The sequence below is a fragment of the Sebastes fasciatus genome, chromosome 22, assembly GCF_043250625.1.
Source record: "Sebastes fasciatus isolate fSebFas1 chromosome 22, fSebFas1.pri, whole genome shotgun sequence".
Classification (NCBI taxonomy): Eukaryota; Metazoa; Chordata; class Actinopteri; order Perciformes; family Sebastidae; genus Sebastes; species Sebastes fasciatus.
Genome location: NC_133816.1, coordinates 15,164,190 through 15,176,825, shown reverse-complemented (window position 1 = coordinate 15,176,825; position 12,636 = coordinate 15,164,190). Strand labels below are relative to the sequence as shown.

The 12,636-nt window shown below is 41.7% G+C and overlaps 1 protein-coding gene across 5 annotated transcripts in view; it reads left to right on the top strand.

The window, feature by feature from the left end:
* Positions 1-12,636, top strand: part of sorcs2 (sortilin-related VPS10 domain containing receptor 2) — a 223,546-nt gene that overhangs the window by 206,185 nt on the left and 4,725 nt on the right. For 4 of the 5 annotated variants that reach the window (XM_074623541.1, XM_074623540.1, XM_074623537.1 and 1 more), the window contains 17 exons: positions 1,034-1,213; positions 3,117-3,263; positions 5,123-5,225; positions 5,436-5,512; positions 5,812-5,903; positions 6,205-6,312; positions 6,813-6,933; positions 7,026-7,159; positions 8,178-8,297; positions 8,632-8,803; positions 8,896-9,082; positions 10,052-10,185; positions 10,682-10,805; positions 11,156-11,268; positions 11,850-11,972; positions 12,059-12,158; positions 12,265-12,312. In XM_074623541.1, coding sequence (XP_074479642.1) covers positions 1,034-1,213; positions 3,117-3,263; positions 5,123-5,225; positions 5,436-5,512; positions 5,812-5,903; positions 6,205-6,312; positions 6,813-6,933; positions 7,026-7,159; positions 8,178-8,297; positions 8,632-8,803; positions 8,896-9,082; positions 10,052-10,185; positions 10,682-10,805; positions 11,156-11,268; positions 11,850-11,972; positions 12,059-12,158; positions 12,265-12,312 — 2,083 coding nt within the window. The remainder of the gene's footprint in view (positions 1-1,033; positions 1,214-3,116; positions 3,264-5,122; positions 5,226-5,435; positions 5,513-5,811; positions 5,904-6,204; positions 6,313-6,812; positions 6,934-7,025; positions 7,160-8,177; positions 8,298-8,631; positions 8,804-8,895; positions 9,083-10,051; positions 10,186-10,681; positions 10,806-11,155; positions 11,269-11,849; positions 11,973-12,058; positions 12,159-12,264; positions 12,313-12,636) is intronic. The other variant, XM_074623539.1, reaches the window with a different exon arrangement.

Here is a 12,636-nt window from a genome sequence, read left to right as displayed (position 1 = left end):
TTCAACTACAGTACTCAGTGATACTCAAGGTAGGTGAAAGGGATTGAATTGCGTGCGCACACATACACGCACACACTTTATTTCTCCTCCTCCGGCAAGTAGAGACAATAAGGATCAATTTGATTAAGCGGCTAGTAAATCATTTTGTGTGTGTGTGTCTGACCAAAGTATAGCCTTAGACAAAATCTCAACAGATGGATGTATTCGTAGAAGCATGACTCGGAAATACTTTTATTCCCAGGTCTCTAGGACCTTCGGAAAGGCACGTCCCCATTTGTCATGTTCTTGTCAAAAGTCCTGATATTGTCTATAAACAAGTATGTGTGTGTGTGTGTGTGTGTATATATGTGTTTGTTCTCTGTCTCTTGTCTCTCTACATGTGTCCTCTTACTTGGGTGAGCAGATAGGTCACACGTGGCAAAGCTTTTAGGTCTAGTGACACAGGGGAGAGAAATAGAGAAGGAAAAGAGGGATGGAATGAGAAACGAAAGGAGGAGAGGAGGGCAAAGTGTGTGTGTGTGTGTGTGTGTGTGTGTGTGTGTGTGTGTGTGTGTGTGTGTGTGAGAGAGAGAGAGGGACTGTTTCGAGCACCATGTTTTTCCACTGTGAATAATTGAAAGGCTGGAGGATGAAAAATGCAGAGGCCATCAGAGAAAGCAGTTTGCATCTGTCCTGTGAGACCTGACCCAAGTTATGGATTAACCACACACACACACACGGGACCCATAGACATGCAGCAGTTGGAGAAAAATTATAGTAGTTATGAGTTTGGTGACTTGTTTAAGGTCACCTCGGCAGTGCCCAGCTTCGTCCAGACTTCGTACTTGGTCCGTGCAGTATTTGAACCAGCACCACCCTCCGGTTCCCAAGTCAAATCCATACGGACTGAGATACTGCCGTACCAATAAAAAATGTATCACAAAATAAACATTCATTCGCAACACCACTGATTCAGAAAAATACTGACTGTCCCTTTTTTGACCCCCACTTCTCCTTCTCTCTCCTCCCTCCATCCCTCCGTCTTTCCCCACAGGATGTTCAGATAGTGAGTACGGATGAGAACCATGTCTTCCTCGCCCTCCAGGAGTGGTACCAGTCAGACACATATAACCTGTACCAGTCAGATCCCCAGGGCGTCTACTACTCCATCGTCCTGGAAAATGTTCGCAGCACCAAGCAGCCAGAGGAAAATGTCCTCATCGACATACTCGAGGTGAGACGGGGCGGACGAGTGGAATGGCATACCCAACTCCCAGTTGGGTACCTGGGAGCCTAAGCAGAAATCTGAAGATATTTTCAAAATCGGTCCTACTTCTTATCATACTATATCTAGTCTATGGGACTACTTTTTTTTTTTTAATGGTAGAAAATGTCCTAGAATAAGCAGTAAATATATAAATAAAAGTTGCACAGAACTATTATACTATGTCATACAGCTGGTGAAAACATTCGCTTGAGGAGCCATTCTCCATTAGTTTCAATGGGTTTCAACGCACATTAAGGAAGTATGTCTGTTTGCTTCTATTAAACATCAGAACATGCTTTTTTTAATGTAACTACGGACTCTCAAATGCATATAGGAACCCCCCATCTCTCTCACACACACAAACACACACAATAAGGGCACTGAGAAGCTGTATTTACTAATATAGGCCTTTGATATAGGTCTTGAACTTTTAACCTACCGATCTGCTGGGGTCTCACGACTCGGGCCAGAGGACAGATGGAGAGAAAAAGGCTGACAAGAACAAGTACAATGTACTGCAGGTAATTGAACTATTTCAATCAGAAGATGTGGATATGACACAAATGTTCATCCAACCACCTGACAGTGCGAGTGGAGACAGTGCAGAGGATAGTGGTGATGAGGAGTTTGGGACAATTGAAAACGTATTGAAATGTGTAGACGGTGGCGCTTTGCAGCACTTTCGTTCCTGATGTGAACCCGGGGTTACCCTCTGAAGAAGTGCAGAGAATGCACACCACTTCGGGGTATATCGATCGGTCAATTATAGACACAATGATTATGTGTCCAAAATATGAAGATACATGTATAAATGTCCTCTACCTAAATGGAGAAGTGTTGATCTTGAAGCTCCCACCTTGCCCTCTTTTCATCCTATATATAAGCGAAGGACATGAAGCAAGTAGATGAGGAAGAGGAAGAGAAGAAGTGTTGGAGGAAAAAAGAAGAAGAGGCAGTGGACCATGGAGGCAAAGGCCCTCACTGCAGAACTAATTCCTTCCTCCTCTATCATCCCTCGCTTCGGGCTGCACTCCCATCACATGCTGTAGATAGAGACACAGAGAGGCGAACAGTATACAGAGGACGGATAAAGACATGAGGCAGAAGGAGCAAAAAAATTAAAAGAAGATGAAATGCTGGAGAGATGAAGAAGCGAAGACAGAAAGGAGAGAAGCTAGAAAGTCCAGAGAGAGTACAAGCGGGCTTATGTACTTAATTACCTTGTTTCACTCTATAAGCATCAGTGCTATAGATAGGAACTGGGCGAGTCTGCAGATGGAGACACGGGGTTGTAAATCAATTGAGCTGTTCATACACGTGCTTTAAAAAAATGCTTTACTTTCCTCACCCTGGCTGTGCTGCAGCACCTCTTTTCACCGTCCGTCTGAAATGTTCTGTTTGAGCTGCTCCTGTCCTCTGTATAGCAGTTCTACGTGGCCATTACCACATTCTCCCTTCACCCCATATTCTGTGCCTATATTAGGAGATTTGTTTTTTTAGGAAGTTTCTAGATTAAAGTTAGACTATATTGAAAGAATAAATAACACAGTATTTCTCTCGCAAATGAAAAGTTAAATTCATAAGCAATAAAATGCACCCTTGTTTCTTTCAATATAAACATACAGGAGTTAACTAACGTGAGCTAAAAACTAGATTAATATTTCTCTGTAACTGACATTACTGAGTCAGTTTGCTGACTTCATGACCTTACCGCTCTCTCGTGCTACTGTTACACATGTTTTAGCATTTTACCATGATACTGTAATTTCCACCAGTGGCCACTGGCTAAAGTTACATAGGCTCACTCTAAATGAGTGTTTCAGATAATTCTTTGCAAAGTTAACCATAGCTTTTCCACTTCGCTTCCCAGGTGCGTGGAATCAAAGGAGTCTTCCTGGCCAATCAGAAGATCGATGGCAAAGTGACAACTCTCATCACCTATAACAAAGGACAAAACTGGGAACCCTTGGCCCCGCCTGCCACTGACATGAACGGCAAGTCCATCAGCTGCAAAGCAGTAAGTACTGACCCCGCAAAAAGTCCCTCTTACTTTTGTTTTCTTTATTTAATCTACTACCTGAAATGAAAATGTTATGACCTCAATAGAGCTACAAGTGTGATATGTTACTGTAGCTTTAAAGTGTATGTTTTGCAATTATTTGTATGTCCACATACCTGTAACAACAAGCCAGCTTCAAATAGAGCGCAAAACTCAGCTAGTGTGAAAATAATCAGGAATCTTATTGGCTAAATAAAGCGGACCAGCTAATCAGTTAACAGCCAATCAGAATGGTGTACAATAGGGTAGACTGGGGTAAGTGTCTTTCCCCAGTGTGTTGCCTATTTCTCTCCTAGTATTTAATGTCATTCGACTGTCCCTGTGGTCTCTCAATGAACAGTTGTAGAGATGTCTCAGGCCAACCTGCTCGGCCAGTCTTCCCTCGAAGGCATCCATGTCGAAACGAAAGCGCACCGCTCGCTGTCGGCGCGTAGATACAAAAATTCAGAGGTGCACAACAATTTGCGGAGCGTTCGCGCACCATAGGAAAGCCGTGATAATGTCATTTTCTGGCACGCGCACCTCGCGCCGGCTTCACTACAGCAACCATAAACCAGGCTTTAGGGGGACATCTTCCCTGGGTTGTGGAGGACTTTACTTTATTAAGACTACATTTACATGTAGTTTTAGTTTGCTATGATTTAATTACCCTATACATACCCTAGACCTGTCAACCTAGTTGTTCAGAATGTCAAAGTAAGAGAAGGAAGGAAGCATGTTGTGCTTTGATGAATGAGCAATGAGTCACCCGCAGTCTGATATCCATACCTCAAGGGAGATACTGTAGAGGGAGAGCAAGTCTGATCCTTTATTTGAACCATCACTCTAGTCAGCTGACAAATTTGAAGGGGGGACACAGATATCAGCTCGAGACTTGTTTACCATCGCTGGCTGCTCGCTCTGATATTGACCTCTTCTTCTCTTTGGCCTCATCCATAACTCAATATAATGTCCTGCAAAGAAAATCAGCTCTCCTGGATTCACGTCTTTTGAGTCTGTCTTTATTTCAAAACATTGGCATCACACACTTCACCTCACTGACATTACACGTCACCGAGCTAGACAAAGATACTAGATGTACTATTTATTGCGTCGTTGTATCAGGCAAGCACGGTCAGCTTTATTCATTACCGTACCACCTGACACGGACTGACTGAGAGTATATGACTTTTTGTAGGCACAGAAGCAGTTTGAATGAAGTGTGTTCAAGATGAATGTGTATAGCTACAAGCTGTATTTAATCCAGTGTTGAAAGGTACCACAAAGTACAAAAGACAAAGAGGTATTTAGTGTCCACCCTGAAATGAGATCGCGCTAGATGTGAATACAGAATTCAGAAAATGGTTACTGATTGTCCTATCACAACTACGGTTCCCTGATAAATTGTCTTAGATAAATGTCTCCACATACTTCAGTGTTATTTGTGACATAAAGTGACGTCTTCAGCTCTGCCCGTTGAGAATAAAGCAGAGCAGCTCTGCCTCTGACAAATGTTTGCATTGCAAGTCCAGTCTCATTCTCTCATTTGAAATTAATCAGCTTCCATTACATCTTTCCCCAAGTAAATGTGATTAAGAGCGCCAAATCCCCCATACTGAGCTGCATATTTGCAGCAGGATTATCAGGTATCTGTGTGGTAAGACTCATTAAACAGGACTGTGAGTGTCTCCAGTTTGCCTTCCATTTCACTGAAGTGATATTATTTTCTCGTATTAAAATTCCTTGTTATAAATCCAATGTGAAACAGTCTATTAGAAAGTGGAACAGTGTATATGTACTGTGGCAGAATTACATTAAATTCTGTTTGCCTTCTGCAGCCGGACTGTCACCTCCATCTCCACCTACGCTGGGCGGACAACCCATACGTGTCTGGGACTGTCCACACCAAAGACTCCGCTCCAGGTCTCATCATGGGTGCTGGTGAGTCTCTTTTTTTTTTTTTTTTTTTTACTACATAACCTTCTCCCTGATGTATTGTAATAAATGTTTTTTAAGTCTTGGGACATCTCTTCTCTATATGTTCTTCCCTCTCCTTTTTGAATCTGTGTTGTTTTTAATGTTGTTGTTGTTGCATGCCTAATAAGAGACTCTCTGCCTGATCAAATTTTCAATTCCTCATCTTCCCTTCAGGTAACCTTGGCTCCAAGCTAGTAGAGTATAAGGAAGAGATGTACCTCACTCCAGACTGTGGGAAGACGTGGCGACAGGTACATCCTGTCCTTCCTTGCTTCTTCTTTGCTGTTCCACTCCTAACATTCTCTGCGCTTTCCCTCTGCTATCATGAATGTTGCACAATCTGAGGAGATAAAAAAAAAATTGATTTTGATATCTGTCCAGCTTTCGTTTACTCCAAACTGTATGACTTTTACCATATGGTATGTTAACTTTAATGTGTTGTTTTTCATGATGAATATTTTCATGATTCAGACATAAATAAGTTATAACATTAGTAATATCATTTCCATTTCATTTCACACCCCGACCTTTTTATGTTACTTCTTTTAAGGTTTTCGAGGAGGAGCATCACATCCTGTATCTGGACCATGGTGGGGTCATTGTTGCCATCAAGGACACCTCTATTCCCCTCAAGATACTCAAGTAAGATTACTTTTTCAGTATGTTACCATGTCAATAGCAATCCTTACTACTGTAACACATCATTTAACAGGGTGAGATCATTATATTATTGATTTTTATTTTATTAAAACCATTTTACCTCTGATCGCTCCAAACTCTTTAAAGGTTTAAATCGACCAGGGTTTAATAAATGGTCAATTTCCTGGGAGTGTGTTGTTTGTGATATAGGTCTAGTCATTACTAACGCTACTGCAAGGCTGTTTAGCGGCCTCCATCTGAAGTGACTTTTTGGTGATTGTGAACGCTACCTGTTTCTCCTCAGGTTTAGTATTGATGAAGGACGGACGTGGATTATTCACAACTTCACCAGCACCTCTGTGTTCGTCGATGGACTCCTGAGCGAGCCAGGAGACGAGACCCTCGTTATGACGTGAGTGAAATCACAATTTTCAAAAAGGGAAAATGTTCAATTTCAGGACATCTGTCGGAAAAATAGAATGAAAGTTCAGCTGAATTCATCGTAAATGGTCTGAAAACTTTAAATCCCTACAGAAACACTTCCAAATCTGAGTTTTTATTACAGTATGAGTGTAAATTATAATATACTGAATTGAGAAATCTCTGTGGAATCGCAAATTAAAGAAACATTATCTCCTACATCTCCAAAAGCTTAACCTTCCATCCTGCTTTTCACACTTTCCGCTCTATGCTCGCTTCTAATGAGTCGTCTAAGAGGGTCAGACAGGGCAGCGCTGCCTGCCGGCACACTACATTCAAGGGAGCTCAAGATTCACAAGCATGCAATTGCCCACTGAAATTTTGCATGAACGTAGCCGGCCTATCAGGATGTGCCTACCTGAATATGTGCGAGTCCCACAGTATGTAAGGCAGCACATACATTTTGTATCTGTTTTCTGTGTATCTTCGCAGTGTGTTTGGCCACATCAGCTACAGATCAGACTGGGAGTTGGTCAAAGTGGACTTCAGGCAGTCTTTCCCCCATCAGTGTACTGAGTCTGACTACGAGTCCTGGCAGCTCACAGACCTGCAGGTAATGCACACAATACAGTACATACACACATAATAACAGTACATGTGTGCCATTTTGAAACTGAATTCTCATTTCTTCATGGTCATCCTCAGGGAGAGAAGTGCATTATGGGTCAAGAGCGGAGTTTCAGGAAAAGGAAGGACACAGCGTCCTGTGTCAAAGGAAAAAGCTACACTTCAGCTGTCACCACTAATCCCTGTCAATGCACAGAGAAAGATTTCAACTGGTGAGAACTCCACACATGTAGAAAACACTGAATAGACTGTATTCATATGTTGTCAACATGGGAGTGGGCAAATTTGCTTTATGCAAATGTACATTTATTATTAGAAATCAATTAACAACACAAAACAAAGACAAATACTGTCCAGAAATCCTCACAGGTACTGCATTTAGCATAAAAAATATGCTCAAATCATAACAAGGCAATGCCAGTTTTTCCTCGCCAAACTTTTACGCAAGTTTGGAGCGTTATTTAGCCTCCTTTGCGACAAGCTTGTAGAAGATTTAATAATCAATCATTAATTAATATACAAATATGTATCTTTAATTAATGGAATATATAATGTGACCTGGATGTAATGTGTTAATATTAGAGATGTTGCTAGGGATAGTTTTTGAATTTAAGACAGCATCAGACAGGCTGTTTCCCCCTGCTTCCAGCCTTTTTGCTGAGCTAATTGCCTCCTATCTCCAGCTCCGTCTTAAGACACAGATATGAGTGTAGCATTATTGTTTGTGGCAGATATAAAAATAAATCATTAATTAGTATCAAAATATGTATCTATAATTAATAACTCTAAATGATTCATCATAAACACATTAGTTATCTTAAAAGGTGAAGGGGAGTGATGGCACTCGGCTTCAGCTTAGTTTTAATATTAGAATAATTCAACCAGGCATCATCCGATTTTTGTAAAAAACAGGGAAAACTTGAGAGATTTGATGTTATTCAATTGAGTCTCATAATCTCAGGGTTGATACAAAGTTCTTGTGCATAGTGTACAATGATTTAAGTTGTTTTATTTATTTTTTATTTTTGGTACCAAATGAATTCCTTAGGTTTTTTCTAGTTTCAAGTTGTGTTAATGCGTTAAAATGAATTTGAGTTCATTTTGACAGACAGACACAAAGAGAGAGAGTGCTACGGTGGTAAATTTGCAGGTCAATACGTCCGCTCGTTATTTCTTCTGTTGTTCAATCATATGTGTGTGTCTGTGGTGTGTGTGTGTGTGTGTGTGTAGTGACTATGGTTTTGAACGGTCCTCCACGGAAGGAAATAACTGCTTCGCTGACTTCTGGCACGATCCAGATTCACCACCCGAAGACTGCCATCTAGGACAAACCTACGTGTCCAGCACTGGGTCTGTGCATGTGCACAAACACATTCTCTCTCTCTCTTTCTACATTACCTTTTTATTTGTGAACAGATTAAATAAATTACATATAATCTGTTAGTATTGGAGGTGTTGCTAGGCATAGTTTTTGAACTTAAGACAGCATCAGACAAGCTTTTTCCCCCTGCTTCCAGCGTTTTTGCTAAGCTAATTGCCTCCTATCTCCAGCTCCTTTTTAAGACACAGATATGAGTGTAGCATTATTGTTTGTAGCAGGTTTAATGATAAAGAAAAATAACATAAGCCTGTTTCCTAAACTGATGAATATTCCTCTAAAGCACCGTCCTCTGCTGTGTTTCAGCTACAGGAAGGTGATATCTAACATGTGTGAAGGGGGGCTTAACAAGCAACAGAGCACCAAACAGCACAACTGCCCTCTGCTGCCCCCTAAAGGACTACAGGTCGGCATCAAAGGGCAGATGTTGGCCATGGCACCTGGTGATGACATCACATTCATCGTCCACCAGGAACAGGTACAATGAAAGTCGTTTCCTTGTCGGTTCATCCTTTCCTTTCCTTCTATTCAATTTGAATCTGTTAAAAAGTCCTCGTTCTTTCCTACCAGGGTGACAGCAGCAGCACAAAGTACCAGGTGGACCTCGGCGACGGGGTTCGGGCCATCTACCAGAACCTGACAGTGACGGATGAGCCCATCCAGCATCGCTACGAAAATCCGGGGGTGTACAAGGTCACAGTAAAGGCAGAGAACTCGGCAGGGCACGACGAGGCCACCATGTACATCCAGGTCACAGGTCGGCCTCTCAGTCACTTACTGGTTTTATGTGGTTAATGCACAACTGTGAATAATTTGTCTTTTTGTTAGGTAGTCTTTAGAAGGAGAGTCGAATTCAAGTCTCAAGTCCTTAGAGGGCAAGAACAATTGAAGTCTCAAGTCTTTAGTTATATATGATAATAATCATATCAATCAAAACCCTAAACTTAAAAACAAAAGACACAAACAAAGCAAACAAGCTCCTAAACCTAAACTAGAGAAACATGTTCGACAGCAAACAAGGGCTTCTCACTCCTACCAAACTGCTGCTATAAGGTGCTCCATATTTACAGTGTACTATACACCCTTTGAAATCAAAAGTGCTAACAAGAACCATAAAAGGTTCTTTGACTTGTCTTCATATGAGAACCCTTTTTGGTTCCAGGTAGATCCTTTTATATAGCTTCCACCTGGAACCCTTTCAGAGGGTTCTACCTATAGGACCCAACATAAAGGACTATACCCAGAACCATCTGTGAAAGATTCCACCCAGAACCCTCTCTTTGATATTCCAAAGGTTTCATCTACAACCCCCTTAAGGTCCTTTCACACAGAACACGATTTGTGCTGCGCTCACCGCTGGGTTCAGCACATACAGCAACAGCATGCTGTGTATAGCACTCAGCGAACTGTGCCCACGCTTTACTCAATGTGTGGCGCGTTGCAAGCCATTAGAAATAATGGATTTCAGAGCACAGTGCAGACATTGTCCCGTTCTGTCTGAAGGGCCTTAAAGGGCTGATGTGGTGCAGCACAACCCACAACAAAACAAGAACTCATTTGGAACCCTTATTTCTAAGTGTACAAAATCTAACACAACTATACAAACTTCCCAAAGGGATTGTCTACACTACTTACAGAAATATCTCATGACAATATACAGAACTAGATGCACCTGCAGTTTTCAGTGTTTGAATGAAATTGTTTCTTATGTTTTTTTCTCTTACAGCCCCTCTACAGGAGGTGCACCTGGAAGTGGTTCCCATCACTGGGAGAAACCATGAGGTCAATCTGACAGCCATAGTTCTTCCCACTGAGGCCAACATGTCTGTCTTTTACTGGTGGATAGGAGACAACCTGCGGGTAAAAGGCCACACTCCAAACTTTAGTTTTTTTAGTCATCTATTTACTAACTTGTCTGTCTGCTGTTTGGTGCTGAGCTGGTAGTGTACATTGTTTTTTATTGCTCTTTGTCTGAAAACAGCTGTCATGTGCTACTGAAAATGACACCATGAGAGCAGTGAGATTGAACCAAAACAGTAAAGTTTCAGCCGGACAGCAAAGCAATGAGCTGAAACTCACTATAAAGCTCTGTAAAGCCAAGGGGAGCGATCGGTTCATCACTCGTAGGAGCGACCCCTTTCACATTGTCACATTGTTTTCATATTGTCCTGCGCTACACTACATTGTTAGTGTAAAATATCAGTTATAGCCACTTTAAGTAAGAATGACAGTTTGAGCCCGATTCCATCATCTCATCAAGGAAGCCATTCTGTGACCCCAGACTTTTCAGACACACCCTATAGGCTACACAGTTGACCTAACTAACAGCCAACCTGTTGTGACTTTTCTCCCGTAGCCTACGCTGACTCTGCAGAACAGCCTTTTGACTCGTTTCCCAGAGACGGGAGAGGTTTCGGTTGCCGTCCAGGCTTCTAACGGCCGATCTATGGTGCAGGATACCAGGACGGTTCGAGTCTACGGTAACAATGGAATTTTTAAAGAACCTCATTGTAGAGTTGGGTCGATGCAGCAGCGGCAAATATCGACTGAATATAGGAATGAAACTATAGGATCATAGGTGTCTCTCTTCCTACCATAGCTGACTTATATATGTTCTCTCCAAGGTGATTGCCGACAATGTGTATCTGTCCATTCAGCGCACATCTGTGTTTCTGGATCTGTAGTTTATATATTGTATATGCTGTTTAATCTTCAGCAGTCACTATGTAACATCTGTGGCTTATTTTTATACCGATGCAATGATTCAGTTTGAGTTTTGAGTGACGACTGTGAGGATTGCTCACTGCCCCGCTGTTCTGTCTGATCCCAGATAACTTCCAGGTCATCCCTCTGAGCTTCAGTACAAATCTGGATCGCTTCAACCCAAACATCCCGGAGTGGAGAGAGGACATCGGCCAGGTGGTCACCAAAATACTTGCTAAGGTAGGACTTTTAAAATTACGTTCATGCTTTTATTAAGTAAGTTTTCATAATACAATTCATCCTGTGGCGGACATGAATATCTGCACCAAATGTCATTGGTAATCCAACCAGTAGATGTTGAGACACCACAAATGTCAGCAGACTGACAAGCATTGCTTTCCTTAGAGCCTTGCTGCTTTGCATGGCAAAGGTGTAAGCAAACAGCTGCTACAGTATTAACACATCCAGTAGACACAGAGAAACATAAGCATCAATTTGAGTTTTTGTGTCCTTCAGACAGATATTAATCCAATATTCATTCTCTTTTTAGCTCTGTTTTGAACCCCTGAGAAAATATCTGGCTCTTCAGCTGCTAAATGTTCAAAATCAGAAATACTTTATTGATCCCGGGGGGGGGGGGCGGGTTTGCGAGAGCAATTTGTGGGCCGCAAAACCAAAACAATAAGCTAAAAGAAGCCAAAAAAGCTCTGTAGAGTGATAATTTTCTGTGAGTTCATCATTCATCATTTGATTCATAACATAACATATTGATTAGTGTTGCTTTATTATGTTCTGACTGACCTTTAACCATCTGATCTCAGACCACAGGTGTCCCTCTGGAGTCCCTGGTAACGGTGGTAAAGCCAGGTCTCCCCACCACTGCTGATTTGTACGTCCTCCCGCTGGACAGCAAACCAGCCAAGAGGAGCATGTTTGTAGATAAGGTACATACACATGTATAGAAAAGCATATCCATTCAATTTATGGACACTCAGGCTTTTCCCATAATTTCATATTTTCTTATCCTCAGCGTGTTCCAGCCATCATACAAGCCTTCAGCAGTAACAATGTCAGCTTTGTGGTGCGAGGAGGACTACAAGTGCTGGTGATGCTAGCTGACCCAAATGCAGGTACTGTATATTGCGTTGCTATTTGCGTTACTTCCCATAATAGTCTGCTTTTTAAAAACATAGTTTTTAATGTTTTTTTAATTGCATGTTATTTATTATTTCCAAGGTCTAGGTCTAATTGCTAATGACTCAACAGCTACAGCAGCAAAGACTGGTGCGTTCATGAACCAGCTGCTTTCTGTATGGATGCGTAACTCCAATGCTCTTTGATTCCTGAGCCTTTTCTTTTCGTGGTTTCCCAACAAATCCAAATCCTGTCCAGTTTAAATCTGTCTGCCGTGCTGTGCTTTTTCAATCCACCTGATCATCCTTCACTGAGTTTAAAATGGTCTTGTTTGGTGTGGAGGTTGGCCTCTTTGAGGAAAGTGTTAGTTCAGTTGGATGTTTTCTTCCTACGACTTCTATCCCTTCACTCCTGCAGAATCAAGATCTTCTTCTTCTCACTGTACTTTCTTGAACTTGCCAATAGTAATGTCTT